The 19,919-nt window shown below is 46.3% G+C and overlaps 2 protein-coding genes across 5 annotated transcripts in view; one reads left to right on the forward strand and one right to left on the reverse strand.

Annotated features, from left to right (window-relative positions):
* Window positions 1-19,919, reverse strand: part of LOC144326065 (vomeronasal type-2 receptor 26-like) — a 54,564-nt gene that overhangs the window by 11,021 nt on the left and 23,624 nt on the right. For 3 of the 4 annotated variants that reach the window (XM_077921842.1, XM_077921843.1, XM_077921841.1), the window contains one exon: window positions 2,473-2,630. The gene's annotated coding sequence lies outside the window, so the exon portion shown is untranslated. Of the gene's footprint in view, window positions 1-2,472; window positions 2,631-4,814; window positions 5,021-19,919 lie in introns of those variants that run through there. The other variant, XM_077921844.1, reaches the window with a different exon arrangement.
* Window positions 6,915-19,426, forward strand: LOC144326096 (uncharacterized). Its single transcript, XM_077922030.1, has 8 exons — window positions 6,915-7,061; window positions 15,580-15,678; window positions 15,829-15,903; window positions 16,229-16,327; window positions 16,478-16,552; window positions 16,880-17,032; window positions 18,178-18,401; window positions 18,588-19,426. Exons 1-8 carry the CDS (start codon window positions 6,915-6,917, stop codon window positions 18,592-18,594), a joined length of 879 nt encoding a protein of 292 aa, XP_077778156.1. The 3' UTR covers window positions 18,595-19,426.

A 19,919-nucleotide genomic window follows, 5' to 3' on the forward strand; every position in this document is an offset into this window, starting at 1 on the left:
GTCCAGAAGTGCATAAAGGAAACACAGCTACTCACCCATGCTGTTTATTCTCCATCTCTGAAAGAGATTGTGTTCCTTCTTAGCCTGGATTTTAGGAAGTCCTGTTGACATGAACAGTAAGATGGGAGGAAATGATTTGCTACCTTGCTTTGCCAAGGACTACAATGAGTCCTGGTCTACTGCCCTCAGTTTGTAAACTATTATCTTTTAATAATTTTGTGTTTTGGAAACTTATATTTATCTCACAACAAGATAGTTTAGAGGGAGAGGAGTTAGGTTTTTGAGTCTGTTTGCTTTGTCATGACTACCTATTAACCATATCAATTCTGATATTCAACAATACTGTTTGGTTATGCCAGTTCTATGTATTCAATTTTCTATGCGCCATTTCCCGCATTTATGCACTATCATTCATAAGCTCACTTCACATCATTTTGTTCTCCTAAGCTTTGTACATCAATAAACTGAGAAATTCATTTAAGACATCTTCCGTAGTCTGTTGGTTTAATTTCTGTACTGTGTAAGCTCTGCTCCCTGTTCCAAAGAGTAGCAACTGACCTTAGCCAAGCCTTGACTGCGATCCAATGAATTTTATTGCATTGGCCAGGGTTAGGGGCGGGCGAGGCAAGCAGGAAGAGGGGGGAGAAGGAACTCCGGTGCTCACAGGAGTGGCAGGCCGCTTACGCCAATCTGGGCGAGTCATTGTGAAAGGGGGTGGGGAGAGGCAATGGGTTGTGAAAGGCAGCAGTGGAAAGCTGGGAGAGGTAGGGCGGGGTTTAGTGGAGAGTGGCCACGCCCACTAGGCAGGGCAAGTCAAAGCTGGGCTGACTTATTTCATTATTATTGCTAATATTCTTACTAATATTAATTAGTAATGAAATATTAATTTGAGGGGAATGTATATTTATATTATATTATGTTTTATGTTATGTTATGTTATGTTATGTTATGTTTTATGTTATGTTATGTTATGTTATGTATTATATTATATTATATTATATTATATTATATTATATTATATTATATTATATTATATTATATTATTATAATGTTGGGACACGGGTGGTGCTGTGGGTTAAACCACAGAACCTAGGGCTTGCCGATCAGAAGGTCGGCGGTTCGAATCCCCGCAACGGGGTGAGCTCCCATTGCTCGGTCCCTGCTCCTGCCAACCTAGCAGTTCGAAAACAAGTCAAAGTGCAAGTAGATAAATAGGTACCACTCCGGCGGGAAGGTAAACGGCGTTTCCATGTGCTGCTCTGGTTCGCCAGAATGACCATGCTGGCCACATGACCCGGAAGCTGTATGCCAGCTCCCTCGGCCAATAAAGCGAGATGAGCACCGCAACCCCAGAGTGGTCCGCGACTGGACCTAATGGTCAGGGCTCCCTTTACCTTGACTTATTCTATTCTATTCTATTCTATTCTATTCTATTCTATTCTATTCTATTCTATTCTATTCTATTACATATTACTTTATTTTGCCATGTAGAACATGCCCCCGTGTATAAGACACCCCCTATTTTGGGGGAATCAGAATTAAGAAGATGGGGGGATCCTATTTTACTCCTCCTATACACGGAAAAGTACGATATTATATTAGATTATATTATACAGGGTGATTCATCATGAAGTACACAGTTTCAACACACTATAAAAAATAATATAATATATCTCATGTTACCTGTGACAGAATTGTAGGGCAATGTTTAAAGTATTTTAGAAACAGTCACAAATGTTCTATGTGTGCACCCTTGTCACACAACACACATCACAATCGAAAATGCTGTTGCACAGCAAACTCCGTTTTGCTCAATTCAAGAACACAAAACGCCTTCTCCACTGCAGACGCAGCCATTTCGCCTGACTAGTCACGTGACACGCGCACTATCACCTCCATCACTTCCCTCAGTAGTGAAACACAAACTTTATGAGTACATCTACCTAACAGTTCACAGCTGTTTTCCGTGTCAGCACCTGCCTTACAGGATCTGGAAACTGTATATTTCATTATGAATTACCCTGTATTATATTATTTTGGTGTCCAATCACTGCATTACTATAGGATACTTCATTTCAATCAATTAAATCCCTATTACGGTAGTAGACCAGCATTCAGTAGGGTGGGGTACAGTCTTTTCCAATCTGTAAAACGTTTTGGAAAGCTAAAAAGAATTAAAACACAAAGCATATATAAAATTCTAAAATAAGTTAAAAGAAGCTAAAAGAAAAGTTTCGGAGCATTAAACGGATGTGGAAGAGCATAAAAGGTTGGTATATAAAAGACTATGGCTATCAATTTACAGGGCACTCTGATATGAGTGTTCATTAAATCTAGTTTAACAACAACCACCATTTATTTATACCCCACCCATCTGGCTTGGTTTCCCCAGCCACTCAGGGTGGCTCCCAATAGAATATTCAAAACACGATAAATACATCAAACATTAAAAACATCCATAAACAGGGCTACCTTCAGATGTCTTCTAAACGTCAGGTAGTTGTTTCCTTCCTTGACATCTGCTGGGAGGGCGTAACACAGGGAGGGCGCCACCACCAAGAAGGCCCTCTGCCTGGTTCCCGGTTTGTGGCACAGGTCATCATCCGATGAATTTGGAGCTTCATTTATTTCTGTGTTTATATTTAAAGAAAATATGCATTTTAACAGTATTGCTCCTTGATTGTAATATCAAGAATGCACTTAAAATTACTACGCACAACCGTGAATAAGTGATTGCAATGCACACACAGTTAAGCAACATACATATTTGTTAACAAAGTCTAATATTACTATCTTGTTGTGATTATTATTACTTTTATTGCTACTAATCCCAGTGGCTTACAAGACTGAGCTCTATTCTGCCTTGGTCAGGCCCCACCTGGAATACTGTGTCCAGTTCTGGGCACCACAATTTAAGAAGGATGTTGACCAATGGGAAGAAACCCCTCACCCCCCAGAGAGATGCCGGCTCAAAGAGCCCCCTGAGCTTAGACTACGAAGCCTCTGAGGGCGTGCAGAGTGCAAATCCCCCCAGGGGCCCCCCTCTCTCTCTCCCGGGCTCTCCTGGGGGCCCCGTCCCTGCCAGCCTCTCCGGCCTCTGAGGGCGTGCAGAGTGCAAATCCCCCCAGGGGCCCCCCTCTCTCTCTCCCGGGCTCTCCTGGGGGCCCCGTCCCTGCCAGCCTCTCCAGCCTCTGAGGGTGTGCAGAGTGCAGGATCCACCCCCCAGGGGCCCCTCTCTCTCCCGGGCTCACCTGGGGGCCCTGCCCCTGCCAGCCCCTCCGGCCTCTGAGGGCGTGCAGAGTGCAGATCCCCCCAGGGGCCCCTCTCTCTCTCTCCCGGGCTCACCTGGGGGCCCTGCCCCTGCCAGCCTCTCCGGCCTCTGAGGGCGTGCAGAGTGCAGATCCCCCCAGGGGCCCCTCTCCCTCCCGGGCTCACCTGGGGGCCCTGCCCCTGCCAGCCTCTCCGGCCTCTGAGGGCGTGCAGAGTGCAGATCCCCCCAGGGGCCCCTCTCCCTCCCGGGCTCACCTGGGGGCCCTGCCCCTGCCAGCCTCTCCGGCCTCTGAGGGCGTGCAGAGTGCAGATCCCCCCAGGGGCCCCTCTCTCTCCCGGGCTCACCTGGGGGCCCTGTCCCTGCCAGCCTCTCCAGCCTCTGAGGGCGTGCAGAGTGCAGATCCCCCCAGGGGCCCCCCTCTCTCCCAGGCTCACCTGGGGGCCCCGTCCCTGCCAGCCTCTCCGGCCTCTGAGGGCGTGCAGAGTGCAAATCCCCCCAGGGGCCCCTCTCTCTCCCGGGCTCACCTGAAACCTAGGTTTGGTTTCATTTCCCTCAGGTCCTTCTTCCCAGCATGCTTTGCTGCCCCTTCTTCTCACAAACAAGGATCCTGCTTCCTATAATTGAGATTTACCCATTTTCCAATGTATAACTGAATAAATACATCTGAAAGTGTCTTTTGTTAGGTTTCACATATTAGCTTTATTGATAAATTGTCCTTTATTAGGTTTCATTTCCCTCACGTCCTTCTTCCCAGCATGCTTTGCTGCCCCTTCTTCTCACAAACAAGGATCCTGTTTCCTATCATTTTATTTTTCTCTAAACGTATTTGGATTCTTCCATTTAAACTTGATGGAGGGGCAGAGCGATGGAAAAAGAGAGAAGGCTTTTCCTCACAGCCTTTCCCTCGCCCTTCCCAGGCTGCCCTGCGCAACCTTCCTCCTGGCCTGCTAATAAACTAATAATCATCAATTATTATACTAATAAACCCACATAACCCAGGAAGCCTCCAAGAGACCTCGTCCTTTTCCTCATTCCCTTGGAGGCACCTAGAAGGGCTTCCCCCTTTTCCCGACGTCCCGCGGCTCCGGCGCCCTGGACAACAGAGGCCAAAATGGCCTTGGCCACCCGCCAGTTGTTTTACCTGCAATTTAGAGCTCCAAAAATGCTTTAAATGCATGTTGTGGCTGTGATTTTTATAGTGCTTTTAATATTCTGTTGGGAGCCGCCCAGAGTGGCCAGGGAAAGCAATATTATTATTATTATTATTATTATTATTATTATTATTATTATTATTATTATCTCATCGTCTTGATTGCAATGAAACCTAAAGCAGACCCATTGAAATGCAATTATTAACTTGGTTTCGGGGGTTTACACCAACCATTCTTCTTTTCGCAGTTGAGATGTTATTTCTGACCATTCACTTTGTTCTGATTGGTACCTGATTGATAAACTCATTCTTTAACGTCATCTGAATCTCTTGCTATTGGTTTATAGATACAAATTCTGTTCTTAACCTGAAATTGTTCTTAACCTGAGGTACCATTTTAGCTAATGGGGCCTCCTGCTGCCGCCTCGCCGCTGCCACGTGATTTCTGTTCTCATCCTGAAGCAAAGTTCTTAACCCGAGGTACTATTTCTGGGTTAGGGGAGTCTGTAACCTGAAGCGTCTGTAACCCGAGGTACCACTGTATGTATATAAAGTCAGAACATTATTGTAAAGTTACAAGAAAGGAGATTCCAAATCAACATCAGGAAAAACTTTCCGATAACAATGACTCGCGAATACAGCATAGAAGATGCAGAGAGAAGCCCCGAACAATGGGGGCTCCTCCTTTTAAAAAGTTTCTCCAGGTTACCCCCAACACCTTGTTGGAAGCATCACACACATGTCGTGAACATGTCATAGAACAGGTGTGGTACTGGGGTGAAAACTGATGCCGTGTCCATCCCAAATGTAAGGCAAAGGGAAATACCTGCCATCTCTGACCCTCCAGACCTTTGTCTTTCCAATACACTGAGACCGGGAGGACATTGTTTCCTGGATGGGTTGGTGTCCGACCCTCCCAAGTCAGGATGGAGGGCTTGACCCTTATGCCATAGGGCAGGTTCAGAGATGAGGGCAATGCCAGGCTCAGCCCCAAGCCCCTCCTCGGATGGCCACCTTCCCCCTGAAGAAGCAGCCTGGGCAGGATGCCAACCCGTCCCGGGAAGGATTTCTTCTGATTTATTTCTCCAGATTCCTCCTCAATGGAGGGTCGCTCAAATGCAGCCCGTTGGTGTCCATGGCTTCTTCGCCCTTCCCTGCTTTGGCAGCTGCAGTACCAGCGCAGTCGTCGCTAGAGGGCGATGCTTCGCAACCTCTCCTGATCCCGCGCTTCGGATTGGCAAAGGAAAGAGGGCGCTGTCAGGAAGGGCGCTTGGGGATTGGTCAAGCACTTTATGAATGGGGGAAAGGAGGAAACGAAGGGGATCGCTGTACGCTACGCTGCACGGGGTTGAGCTACAGACGTGCAGGTCTGCAACACGTGCAAAGAGTCGGCAAAAGAATCCGAGACCAGGGAGAAGAGTCGGTGGAAGAAGATTGGAAGAAATTTAAAGACTACTTACATAAATACTGCAAAATTAATGAATGTTAGAATGATGTCGGAATGAAGTTAAGTGCTTTTAGCAGTAATGTTATAAAGGAATATGTAAAAATGGATTGTTACTAGGTGAGAATACAAAGCTATAATACATTAAGGTAAAGGATTAAGATAAAAATAAGGAAGGAAAGGATTTGCTGGATTAACTAACTGAATTGGAATACAAAAAAGGGAGGTGTGAGGAGGTCAAGGAAACAAGCAAATGAAAGACAAGACATGAAAAGATTGATTTGTTTTTAATTGTTTGTAATTTGTATTATTTATCTTTTTTCCTTATTTTGTAACCTTTTTGAAACTTCAATAAATATCTTTAAAAAACAACAACAAAGAGTCGGCAAACAAAACACAGGATCAAAATTCAGGGCGCCACCGGCGAAGTCACTCCTCTGTTCTTTTCTCCGGTTACAACCTCCCTGATTTCAGAATGGAGGGAGAGTCACATTTATAAGCCCCCCCCCCCCATGGATCAGCAAGGGCATCAGCCCCAATTTCAACCCAGAGGGGAGGGGAGGCCAGGAAGCAAGCCGCCCCCTCCCCTCAGCTGGAAGGGGCCGTTAAAATGGGGAGGGGTCAGAGCCACAGACTTTAAGTCCCCTAAGCTATTGGTCTGAAGCTCAACATCCAAAAAACGTAGATCCTGGCCACTGGTCCCCTCACATCCTGGCAAATAGAAGGGGAAGAAATGGAGGCAGGGAGAGATTTCACTTGCTTGGGCTCCATGATCACTGCAGATGGTGACAGCAGCCACGAAATTTAGAGACGCCTGCTTCTTGGGAGAAAAGCAATGACAAACCTGGACAGCATCTTAAAAAGCAGAGACATCACCTTGCCAACAAGGGTCCATATAGTTCAAGCCATGGTTTTCCCAGGAGTGATGGATGGAAGTGAGAGCTGGACCATCAAGAAGAATGGATGCTTTTGAATTCTGGTGCTGGAGGGGTTCTGTTTGTCTTTAAAAGGGGGGTCCAACTCTGTTACTCCCCCCCCCCATTTCCCCCATGCGCCTCCCGCTGCCGACCACGCTGAGGACTCAGCCCCCCCCTTCAGCTGCCTCCTTCCTCCAGCTGCTTCTGGCGCCCTCGCTCCGCCTCCCTCCGCCAGGCCACGCCCCTTACAGGCCCCCCATCTTGGCCAATCAGCGCGGGGCAAGGGCGAAGGGCGGGGCGGGGCGGGCGAGGCAAGCGGGAAGGGAGGGGAGGGGAGGCTCCTGTGCTCGCGAGAGTGGCAGGCCGCCTACGCCAATCCGGGCGAGCCATTGTGAAAGGAGGCGGGGAGAGTGGAGCTGGGGAAGGCAAGAGGTGGACAGGGCTTAGTGGGGAGTGGTCACGCCCACTGGGAGGGTCAAGGCAAAGCTGGGAGGAGCCTCTGGCCGGACTTATTTCATTAAAGTATGAATTTGGGGGGAGAGGAATACATTACATTAGTGTGCGATCACTGCATTACTAGGATATTTCATTTCAATCAATCAGATCTTTATTACCTTAGTAGACCAGCATCAGTAGGGTGAGGTACAATCATTTACAGTCTGTAAAACGTTTTGGACAGCTAAAAAGTATTAATCACAAAGTATATATAAAAGTCTAAAAGAAGCTAACAGAATCTAAAAGAAGGGTTTAGGAGCATTAAATGGATGTGGAAGAACATAAAATGTTAGTATATAAAGACTATGGCTATCAGTTTACAATGTACTCTGATATGAGTGTTCATTAAATCTAGAATGATAATAATAATAATAATAATAATAATAATAATAATAATAATAATAATAATAATAGGTGTTGCAATGGAGGAGCGCAGGGAAAAGAAAACTCCCGGCACTCATTCTTTCTTGCTACAGAATTAAAAGATTTCTCTCCTTTTCTCCTTCTTTTTCTCTTGGGTGGTGTGTTCAGCGGTCACCCTCAGGGGAAGCAGGTCCTCCCCCCCCTGGAGGAAATGGACTGATCGGAACCTGGCTGTGACATTGGCTCAGAATCCCAACCTCACTTGGCAGTTGAAGCCAACCCCTGCCTTGATCAGCAGCCTTTGGGTGCCTTATCTGCAACTGCAAAGTGAGACGATTGACGCCTGGGAAAATGGTGAGGGGACCAGCTACTTATCAAACCTTTTATTAGGCATTATGCAAATAAAACCATAAAAGAGAAAATAACATATAAAAGCCTTGAAATATATATAAAAAGGCAGCAGTTGGCGACATACATATATATATATATACATATAGAATCAGTGGTTTTCCTTGTTAACCTGCTCCTTGGAGGACTGCTACCAAAAACTCGGCTACCCCCGCCGTTACCCTTTGGTCAGCGTCGGATAGGTAGTGTCCCACACATTCACCTTGCTGGGGTTCCAGACCACCCGAAAGAGGGGACAGCACGCGTTGACGGAGCGTACTGTACAATGGGCAATGAAAGAGAATATGCTCTACAGTGTCCGGGACATTCATAGAACATCTGCAGAATCTCTTGTTTCTAGGAATGTTTTGATATCTTCCCCTGACAAATGCTGAGGGAAAAACATTCAAACGGGCCAGCATAAAAGCCCTACGTTGGGCTGGGATTATTAATTTAGTGACGTAATTGGCTCTGCTATCTAAGATATTTAAATCATAGAATATGGGGGAGCAAATTTTGTTTACAGCTGCCATAATATTTTGTCTCTCGACATCCTTTAGTCTAGTTAGGATATTATGGAAAATGTATTGCTCATTAGAATTGTACAGGGGCTCCAGCTCGATGCCTAAAGATTCAATCTTTTTTCCGAGGTGCTGATACCATCTTGATTTATAGGAGTCTTTGAGCAAATCAGCGAGCAGACTTGATGGAGGGCAGCGAAAATGGCAGCGTAGCCAGTACTTTATTGAGGTGGACCATGCCCAATATTCCATTGTGTGTATGCCTATTTCTGCACACATTGTTTCATATTTGATCATAGCTGGGAGTCCAAGAATACGTCTCAGAAAGCTGGAGTGAAACTTTTTTAAATCACTGTTATATGCTTGGACCCATAACGGGATTCCATAGAGTATCTGGGATTGCACTTTTGTTTGAAATATCTGATTGGCCGCAGGAATAAATTGATTACCTTTCTGATAATAAAAACGGGCAACTGCTGATGAGGTGCACTTTGCCTGTTTTATGGCATTTGTGCGATGGGTTGCCCACCCTAAATTGCTCTGGAATAAGATTCCCAGATACCTATAGGTTTTCACTTGTTGGATTTCTTGCCCTCTTATTTTCCATTTCTCTAATTTCCAACCATTCGAGAAGACCAAAATTTTTGTCTTCTCATAATTTATAGAGAGTTTGTTACATTCGCAGTAAAGGATCAGTGAAGATATAAGACGTTTCAGACCCAAGCTCGTTAATGATAGTAGGACAGCATCGTCTGCGTATAATAAGAGAGGAACTGGTTTCTGATTAAGTTTAGGGGCATGTGATTCTATTTTTTGAAGGTAATCTGGCAAGTCTGATAAAAATAAATTAAATAGAAAGGGGGCAAGAATACACCCTTGTTTTACCCCTTTCGAGTTTGGGATGTCTGATGAAAGGTGACCTTTGGTGTTAAGTTTGACTTGACAGGTATTGGAAGAGTGTAGATTTTGCATTAGAATCAATAAGCGCTGATCAATTTTTAATTCTGCGAGTTTCCTCCACAACTTTGGGCGGTCAATTGAGTTGAATGCACCACGAAAATCTACAAAAGCAGCGTATATCTTAGATTGCCTTTGGGATCTGTATTTTTCAACCAGATGCATAAGTATAAGACAGTGGTCTAGTGTGGAGCAACCTTTGGAGAAACCTATTTGTTCTTTCCCTGGTAAATTTAGATTTTTCATCCAGGTAAGGAGTTTAGATAAGAGGTGCTTAGCGTAGATTTTCCCTATCACTGATAGTAGGCTTATCGGTCTATAATTCCTTGGTTCTTTTGGGTCGCCATTTTTAAAGATTGGAATAATTATTGATCTTAACCATATCTCAGGTATGATCCCATATTTATCTATAAGAGTAAACAGTTGAGCTAAGGGTTCTGCCCACCAATCTATATAGGTCTTAAATAATTCTATTGGTAGACCATCTGGCCCAGGAGATTTCCCCGATTTAAAATTTTTAACTATCTCTCTAATTTCCTCTTCCTCTACCCTTGGCCACTCCTGGAGTTTATTAATTTTATTTTTAGTGGTTTCGTTTCCTTTAAGTTCACTGTGTAGATTGTTAAATACAGATGTAAAGTATTGGGACCATTTGGATTCTGCAATTGGTGGTAGAGTTAGTTGATTTTCGGCTTTCAATCCTCCGTACACTAGGTTCCAGAACGCTTTGTTGTTTTTACTCTGAATTGAGTCGAATAATTGTAGCCATTTTTGGGTTGCGTATTTCTGTTTCTTTTCGGCCAGAATGTAATGATATTTTCTTTTTCCATCAAGATAAGAGGGCTCTAGTTTAGTACGATTATTTTTAAATGTTTGGCGCAGTTTTCTTTTTAGCTGGAAACATTCATCATCAAACCAAGGGCTAGCGCTATGTTTAAGTACCCAAACTTTAGGTGGAGTACTAAGCTCTACAAACATTTGGAAGATTTCATTATAAATTTTCGGAATATCACTGTAGGAATTAGTGGTCTTTAAGTTGGATAATACTTGTTTTCTCAGGTTGGCTGTAAGTTTTTGCCCCACTGCTGCACTCATTTCCTGGGACCATTTTAATTGGGTCATTTGTTTGTATTGAGAAGGTTCTATGATATTGTACTTAGTTATTTTGGTTTCGTCCTTTAAGTTAATAGACAACGATAATGGCTGATGGTCGCTTTCAGTGCGCGTTCCAATTTTGAGGTCCATGATCGAATTTATAATATTATAAGGAACAAGAATATAGTCGATGACACTGCATCCTCGGGGGGAGAAGTATGTAAACTCCCCGCTTCTATCGCCTTTTGTTGAACCGTTCACAATCTGCAAATTAAAGTTGTTACATAATTCAAGTAGGCGTAAGCCTTCGTTGTTTACAACCCTGTCTCTGGAGAATCGTCCTATTTTCAGGGCATGTGCGATATCATTATCAGTATTCCAATTTAGTTTGCTACATAGTTGTTCATTGTTGGTTCCCACTCTGGCATTAAAATCACCTGCTATTATCAGTGAGGCATTTGGGTATTTATCGGTCAAATTTTCTATATAAAAGGTTAGTTGTGACCAATTTTCACTACTGCTGTTGTTTTTGGTTGGGGGGATATAGACATTTACAAGTAGCAAAGAATCTTTTTTTTGGGTTAAAAGTAGAGCTTGTACAAGTGGTAAGCATTTTTCTAGTTGCTTGATTTCAAACCCTAAGTTGTCTTTGATCATACAACAGAACCCTGCTTTCGGCCGGCCCTTCGTGTTTGTTTTCAATGCGGGTTTCGTATAGGAGGTGAATCCATTAATTTTAATATCTCTAGTTGACCATGTTTCTTGTAGAAGTATTAATTCAAAATCTTTAAAGAAGTTCATTAGGTCTGGGTCTCCGTCTTTGTTTCCCCACCCTGCGATATTCCAGGACAGCAAGCGTAGGATCCTTTTTTGAGTTGGTGGCTGGTTGACAGCATTTAGTCATTCTAGTTCTGTCATTAAGTCCAGCGAGGAATTTTGTCTTGTGCAGATACAGCCATTTGTCGCTGCTTTCGGTGGGGAACATAATGGTGGATCTTTTAGATTCTTTTTTAAAGTGCGGGAGATTAAAATTTCCTCCCTTTCTTGATTTTCTTCCTTAACTGTTCCTTGTTCCTGAGAGATTTCTGTGGTTGGTGGACTATTATGGACAGTAGGACTGTTTTCAGTCTCTACTTCCATTTCTTTGGCCTCATTTGGTGTTGAGCTCAGTGTGTCAGGTCTGTTGGAGGTCATCTTTTGTTCGGCAATGTTAGAGTCCTTTGTAGTACTTAAATAAGGGGTACCTATTTCGTTTGGAGCTAGTATTTGATATCTCAGCCAGGAATTTGTGGTCTCATTACTGGAGTTTTTCCTTGCCATTTCATATTCTAAAGGCGGCTGGATTTGAAGCTCTGCATCTATACATTTGAAAGTTCCATTAGTAGCTCTCTTTTTGACTATGCATTTTGGGGAAAAGGCTGGTAAGTGTAAAGTTTGATTGTGTATTGTTTCTACTGCATTTTGTTGACCTTGTTGGTGAATTTCGGTCAATCTGGCCTGTAGTTTCGTCAATTTACTGAGTATGTTTATTTGTTCTTTATCTGGTAGCTTGGTGAAGTTACTCAGCAGATCTTCTTCTTCTGGGACTGTCCAGTCTATTGTGTCAAGGGCGAGGTTGTTATTTGATGCTACAGTCACTTGGTTTGGGAGCTTGGATTTTTCTTGCGTGATTTCCCGGGTAGCTGGCTGCGGTTTCTCCCATCTACTGGGTTCTTCCACGGGGGTAGGGCAGATGTCGGCTTCTGGTGGAATGGCCTTGTTCATCTTGTTCTGTCTTTTAGATGCAATCAATGGTCTGGGTGATATATCTTCAAAGTGTCGGCGCGGAAAAATTCCTTTCTGGGCTAAATGAGCCTTTTCCCTTAAGATTTTGGTTGGGATTCTATGACTACCAAATCTTAGTAGTACTTTTTTGGAATATCCATCGTTAGTGAGCCTCTTGACTGCTTTTAAGTCAATGCTTCCGCCCTCAAGGCCAAGGAGCAGATTTAGATGATGTCTGGCCCAGAAAGATGACTCCCAGTAAGGTAGGGGTCCTTTATATGGAAAAATGTGGAGAACAATCTCACATGGCCTCAGTATCAGGTTGATTGAGTGAGGGGGGCTTCCTCTGGTTTTTGGCTGGTTTAGAGGTATAAATTTGTATTTGTTCTGTTTATCTCCAGGGCTTGTTAAGGATGGCAAAAAGGGAGTGAGTTGCCTCCTTTCATCTGGGTTATCCAGCTTCTTGGAGATGTTTTGTAATTGTTCAAAGATTTTTTGAGCTGTTTGAGCAGTCAATAGGCAGCATTCCTCCAGCAGCTCCACCTTTCTATCAATTAGTGCTTGTGCCTCGGTTATGGGAGTAGTAGCCTTGTCCTCATTTGTTCCTAGGGATATCTCTTCGATTGTCTTTCCATGTAAAGAGTTGAGGAAGGTTTTGGGAGGAGATACGTGCTGTTTTTGAGGTAGCAGGTAATTATCTAGATTACTCTGTTTGAAACCAGAGGGCTCTGTGTCAGTTTCTGTATCAAGACACCTGAGTCTTTTGGCTCTTCTCATTACTAGATTCTTCTTAAATCAATGAGATCAGACTTCTAAATAGAGTGATAAAGTGCTAAAGTTCTCAGGTCGCAATCTCGTTCAATTCTCATTCAGTCCTGGCTGGGCTGCTGCGAGGAGGGGACCAGCAGGAAACTGCTAAGGGAGTTTGGAGTCCTTTTTTTCTGTTGCAGCTGCAGAGAAAGGAGGGTGGGGGATTGGGGGCCGCCCCAGGTGTCATCACTGAGGGGGGTGGCAAAAGGACAAAAAGCCGAGTTTAAAATAGAAATAAAAATTGGGCTCACCAAACCTTTTAGTTGAGTCAAAAAACATGGCTGGCACTGGGCGCCACACCGTGGGGCTGGCACTTACCGGGGGGGGGGGGGCTGTAGAGTGCCTGATCCTAGCGTCTCTCCTGGGAGTGACATGGTGGCGTGGGCCCCTGCAGGCTGGGCGCTGCCTGAAACGGCAGCGTGGGGCTTGCGTCTGCCCTCTGCCTCTCCCTCAGCCGCCCTACAGCTGAGGGGGAGGCAGCAGATAGGCTCCAGGTAGCGCCCCCGGCCTGCAGGACCCCCACGTTGAACTGGGCACCCGAGCGGCTGGCTATGCCGCTGTTCTGTTGTTTCAATTATGGGTGCCTTGAGAGTTAATGTGCTGTGCTTGCTGCCCCACTCGTCCTGATGGACCAGTCCCCCATGGCACCAGGGCTGTAGGTCTTCCCTGGCTAGCGACTCAATGTGGGCAGGAGAGTTTGCCTTCTGGGTTCCTGTCTCATTTTGGGCTGCTCTCGGACTTCCGGGTTGGCGCCTCCGGCAATGGCTGAATTCCTCTGATCGGGAGGCATTTGCCTCGTGGAAATCTGGGTCTGGCCGCCATGGCGAAGGCGGAGACCCACTAAAAATCACCGGCGGGTGAAGCCTGTGAACCTGGGATTCGGCTGGCACCTTTTGCGCCTCCCCCACTCGTGGGGAAACCCGGTTTCGGGGTTCCGGAGCAACGTGGGGTGTCACGGTGCTTCGAATTGACTGCTTCTTCCATGGAGCGAAGCCGCATAGCTGTTGCCAGAGAGCGCTGACTTTTTCCTGTGGACAATTTGATCTTAAAGCAACTACCTGTGAGTAGAGCGGAGAATTGGATTTTTAAACGTCTTAATTTGACACCGAAACGGGGAGGTTCAAAACAGGAAGTCCGCCTTCCCCTTTTGTAAATAGATCACAGCAAAGAGACTGTAAGCTAAAGTCTTGGAAAGCCTATTGTACAGGACTAAATTTCCATCGGTAGAAAACATCAACCCCCCCTTGGAAGCAGGAGAAGAGGGGGGAAGTTTTGGATTGTGTGTGCCTGCAGGAGAGAGTGAAGAAAGTCAAAATACCACCGCTCCAAACCTGAAAACGGGCTGCTAGTAAGACTGACATTTTTGGATTGGTCGTTGACGGTGAATAGAACATTCGCTGACAGCTACAGAGAGATACATTGTTTCTATTCTCTCCGTCTGCTCTTAAAAAGGAGTAAAAGTAACTGAAAATTGAAACTAACTTTATTGTTTGAACTGTGCTTAAAAGGATTGATACAAATAGAAACTGTTTCCCTCTAGAGGAAGCCTTTGAAACTATTACAAGAGCTGAGCTGGGGGAATTTCCAGCTGCAAGATAAGGCTGTGAGACTTTGGGAATGACCTTGAATCGGTTAAGAATGTCAACAGAAGAGGCCTTAGTGGCTGTATTATGTCAGAGAAATGATTCATTGGAACAGCTTCACAAGAAGGTGGATTTTTTGGGACAAAAGGTGAATACCAATACAGAAACTATCCAGAAATTGACACGGGAATCTACTTTGACTTGGCAAACTGCGGAGAAGGCTAGGGAGAAAGCTGTTGCCGTTGAACCTAAAGTAACACAATTGGAGAGAGAAAGAGTCCCAGCCTCATACATGCAATTTGATGATCATAAGTTGATGCCTGTTATGATTGAATCTAAAGGAAAACAGACTTTGAGGATCAGAGCCCTGCCTGAACTGGAGAGGGAAGGTTTGATGGACTTTCTTACACAGGAATCTGCTGATTTTTGGGAACTGGAATAGATTATTAGAGTATTAAAGGGAAAATAAGGTTAAAATATGTTAAGACAATTATATGACAGAAATAGAGGAAGATGGAAAGGATTTGCTGAAATAATTAACAGAAGTGGAATACAAAAAGGGAGGTGTGAGGAGGTCAATGAAACAAGGGAATGAAAGTTAAGATACTGGTATGGTAAGAAGTGTGTTTTAAAATGTTTTTGTTTGGTTATGTTTAGTTTATTGTGTTAGTGTTGTGTTGTGTATTGTTTATATATTGTATTGTATTGGGGGTTTTTTTCTTCTCTTCTTTTTCTTCTTCTTTGTAATGTTTAAAAGCAATAAACATTTTGGGCTGCTCTCTTTCTCCTTTCTCCCTGCCACCACCACTGGGTCTCTGCCAGCAGTCAGCCATCGAGGAGGACATTTCCCATGAAAAGGAGGATGAAGGAAAAGGCGAGGAGGAGTCCGCAAGACGGCTGGATCTCCTCAGTCCTGACTGGGTAGGTGGCCGTGGCCTAAGCGGTGATAGGCAGAAGGGGAGGGGGGCATATATACCGCAGGATGAAACTGTTGTTTCAGTTACGGGTGCCTTGAGTTTTAATGTTTGGCTTGGTTTTTTAATTGCTCGTTTTTTGCATCTTTCCTTGCAGGCTCCAAGTATGTCACCATTTTCCAGTGTTTCCTCCCTGTCCTCCCTGGAATCCCTTTGGGACTCCCTCAATGAGGTACGTAGCAGACAGAGCAGGAGGGAAGCCCTGCTGAGCTGGGCAACCCTGAGGCTGGGGAGGAGGAGGAGGAGGAAGCCGGCCGGCCGGGTGGCCGGCCGGCTGGTCAGGCCACCTTCTGGACTGGTCAGGAGCAAGGGGGCAGGCAGGCAGGCAGGGGGCTGCTAAGGGTATGCTTGCTGCCGCACTTGTCCTGATGGACCAGCCCCCCATGGCGCCAGGGCTGTAGGGCTTCCCTGGCTAGCGACTTAGTGTGGGTTCCTGTCTCATTTTGGGCTGCTCTCTTTCTCCTTTCTCCCTGCCAACACCACTGGGTCTCTGCCAGCAGTCAGCCATCGAGGAGGACATTTCCCATGAAAAGGAGGATGAAGGAAAAGGCGAGGAGGAGTCCGCAAGACGGCTGGATCTCCTCAGTCCTGACTGGGTAGGTGGCCGTGGCCTAAGCGGTGATAGGCAGAAGGGGAGGGGGGCATATATACCGCAGGATGAAACTGTTGTTTCAGTTACGGGTGCCTTGAGTTTTAATGTTTGGCTTGGTTTTTTAATTGCTCGTTTTTTGCATCTTTCCTTGCAGGCTCCAAGTATGTCACCATTTTCCAGTGTTTCCTCCCTGTCCTCCCTGGAATCCCTTTGGGACTCCCTCAATGAGGTACGTAGCAGACAGAGCAGGAGGGAAGCCCTGCTGAGCTGGGCAACCCTGAGGCTGGGGAGGAGGAGGAGGAGGAAGCCAGCCGGCCAGCCGGCCGGCTGGTCAGGCCACCTTCTGGACTGCTCAGGAGCAAGGGGGCAGGCAGGCAGGCAGGGGGCTGCTAAGGGTGTGCTTGCTGCCCCACTTGTCCTGATGGACCAGCCCCCCATGGTGCCAGGACTGTAGGGCTTCCCTGGCTAGCGACTCAATGTGGGTTCCTCTCTCATTTTGGGCTGCTCTCTTTCTCCCTTCTCCCCACCACCACCACTGGGGTCCTGTCTCTACCAGCAGTCAGCCTCTGAAGTGGCTATCAAGGAGGAAGAGCCACAAGAAGAATCAGGGAGCCCCCCAGAGGAGGACGGGGAGGACAAAGAGGACAGGGAGGACCTTGATTTGGCGTGCCCCCCACCTGGAGAACACCTGGAGGCAAGCGTAATTGAGGTCAGACGAAACATTCATTCATGACATATGAAAAGCTTCCCTGAACAGGGCTGTCTTCAGATGTCTTCTAAAAGTCAGATAGTTGTTTATTTCTTTGACATCTGGCGGGAGGGCATTCCACTGGGCGGGTGCCACTACCGAGAAGGCCCTCTGCCTGGTTCCCTGTAACTTGGCTTATCGCAGTGGGGAACCGCCAGAAGGCCCTCAGCGCTGGATCTCAGTGTCCGGGCAGAACGATGGGGGTGGAGATAATTCTCCTGGGTTGCTTTTCGTTTGGTATTTGTTTTGTAAGATACCTCTTTTGAATGCGTTTCCAGGTGGCTCCTGCCAAATGAAGTTATTAATTGCAAAGTGGGTTTGGCGATAATAAAACCATGTTGGCACTTTGCAAAGCCGGTTCTCTCTGGGGTTTTCCTGCCTCCTATACCTTCCCCCCATCCGCTTGTTCTTGGTTTTGTGTCTCGTTCAGATCTCTCCAAGGCCGGCCACATGAGAACTTGGGAGAGGAGTGTTCCCTCCTGACTACAACCCTTTCATATAACGCCTCGCCCCCAAACAGAAAAGGAGGGATTATGACAGCCTGCCACCACACAGGCCCTTCTTCGTGTGGCACCTTCACAAACGGTCTGGAGGGCAGCAACACAAGAAGGGGCCTTTTCTGTGGTGGCTCCCACTTGCGGAATGCTCTCTCCAGGGAGGCTCATCTGGCACCTTCATTATGTATCTTTAGGTACCAAGCAAAGACGTTTCTCTAGAACAGAGCTTTCCAAACTGTGTGTCGCAGAACCTTCGTACTCCTCCCAGGGCTGGAAAAGGGCTAGTTGAACTGAATCCCTATGTTGCGAAATGAGGCATGTCTCCAAAGTGTGTCACCAACATGGAAAGTTCTGCTCTAGAACCAGCCTTTGGCTAATTGAACAATGCATGGCCTTTTCAACATGCTTGTGGATTGGGAGGTTGGCTTATGACTTCGTTTTTGTTTTTAATACATATGTTGTGTTTTTATTTTGTATTTTTATCCTGTAAGCCGCCCTGAGAGCTTCAGGGTTTAATTAATCAACCAATTGATTGATTGATTGATTGATTGATTAAAGATTGTGGCATTTTCCCAGAATCTGGAGGTGAATTGTTTACTTTTCTCACAGGACTGCGAGGAAGAGAGGCCCCCGAAGACCCCCACTTGCCTGGCTTCTATCATCTCCTGGATTCGCAAGATCTTCAGAAGAGCGCCACCGCCAGCACCACCAGTTCCACCGGGGCAACCCAGTACAAGAGCCAGCAGCGGGGCGCAGGCAGAACGGAGGCCACTCTGCACGCGGCTCAGGCGCTGGATGCGGCAGCATCGCAGCTGTGTCCACCCCGAACCAAGGTGAGGAGGAGTTGGGAGACTTGCACCGATCCGCCCGGGGGGATTTTGCCACCCCCCTGGGATGACACTTGGGGCAATACCCCCCCCCCCGCACCCCACCTTCCTCCGCCAGTGGTGGCTGGGGAAGTAGCACCTGGAGGCGCGCGAGTCCCTAAGGGACATTTCCTTTCTGTTGTCCTTGCACAGGTCTTAATCCTTGTGGTCTGAACTGGAGAGGAAAGATCAGAAAGATCAGAACGCGGAGGAAAGCGGGGCGAGAAACCCAAACTCTCGTGGCCCTACGCCCGGGGGGATTTGGTCAGCCCCCCCCCAGGGATGACACTTAGGGCAATACCCCCCCCCCCGCACCCCACCTTCCTCCGCCAGTGGTGGCTGGGGAAGTAGCACCTGGAGGCGCGCGAGTCCCTAAGGGACATTTCCTTTTTGTTGTCCTTGCACAGGTCTTAATCTTACGCCGGCGTCCCACACGGCCAGCCCCAGTCCTAGAGCCTGTCACCTTTTGAGATTATGGAGCGGAACAGAGAAGACAGCGGGCAAAGGGTGGACGGCGAAGGAGAAGTGCGAGAGAACGACAGCGTCTGTGAGAAGTGCGAGAGAACGACAGCGCCACGCTGCCCACGCCCAAAGGAGGAGGAAGGAAAGGAGGAAAGGAAGCGAGCAAGAAGGGACAGCTAAAGAAAGAACTGAGAAAAGAGACAGCGAGACCTTCTGGGGGTCAAAGAAACTACAATGAGAAGGAAACTGAGTTTCCTCCCCCCCCCAGCTTGCTGATGGTCCTGCAATGTTCTATTTACTTTTTATGTATAATTCTGTATTATATTGTTGAACTGTTTTCTTAGGTGATAAGCCTATAAAGGAGGGATTTAAGGGAGGGGGGAAGGTATTAAGGGAAGACTTTGAAAGGAAAGGCAGAAAATAAAAAGGGGTGGGAAGAAATAAGTGAGAGGGAACATGTAAAGGGAAGATACAAAGCATTATATAATTTTTGATTATTGTTTAAAATAAAGAAATAAGTTGGGTTTTAAGCGATTCCAGTCTTTTAATAATTTATTTTTGTTCCACCACTGGTAAATCTGCAAAGGAGGCAATGAGTTCGATCTCTTCTGGTGGTGTCAGGCCACTTTCCGGATGGTCATTGTTCTTTGCTAGGGGAGAGGAGGCTACATAGCTCTTCTCCTGGGGTAGAACACCCCCTCCGGTGACCACTGGTGGATCGGGTTTCGCAGATTTTGAGCCCTCTTTGGTTATTGCCTCCAACAGTCGGGGTTTAGGCGTAGAGTCTATAAAAGCTCTCGTTGGTACTATCCCACAGCGAAACAAAAATGCTTTCTTGCGTAGTATGATAGTGGGAATTTTTGTGGATTGGAACGCAAGCAGGACTCTCTGAGATTTATGATGATGGACAAGGGGGAGGACTGCACAGAGGTCAATTTGTGTTGCCTCCATATTTAAAAGCACCTTTAAGAGATCCTTGGCACCCCCCAGAGTTCTCCATCTTGGGTCCCCATTTTGTATAGT

This window comes from Podarcis muralis, chromosome 18 (assembly GCF_964188315.1).
Source record: "Podarcis muralis chromosome 18, rPodMur119.hap1.1, whole genome shotgun sequence".
Lineage (NCBI taxonomy): Eukaryota > Metazoa > Chordata > Lepidosauria > Squamata > Lacertidae > Podarcis > Podarcis muralis.

Coding starts and splice junctions, on each gene's coding strand:
- LOC144326096 (XM_077922030.1), top strand. CDS start 6,915: ATGCGCCTCCCGCTGCCGACCACGCTGAGGACTCAGCCCCCCCCTTCA. Junction 15,904..16,228: donor TTTGGGACTCCCTCAATGAG/GTACGTAGCAGA, acceptor GGTCTCTGCCAG/CAGTCAGCCATCGAGGAGGA. Junction 16,328..16,477: donor ATCTCCTCAGTCCTGACTGG/GTAGGTGGCCGT, acceptor CTTTCCTTGCAG/GCTCCAAGTATGTCACCATT.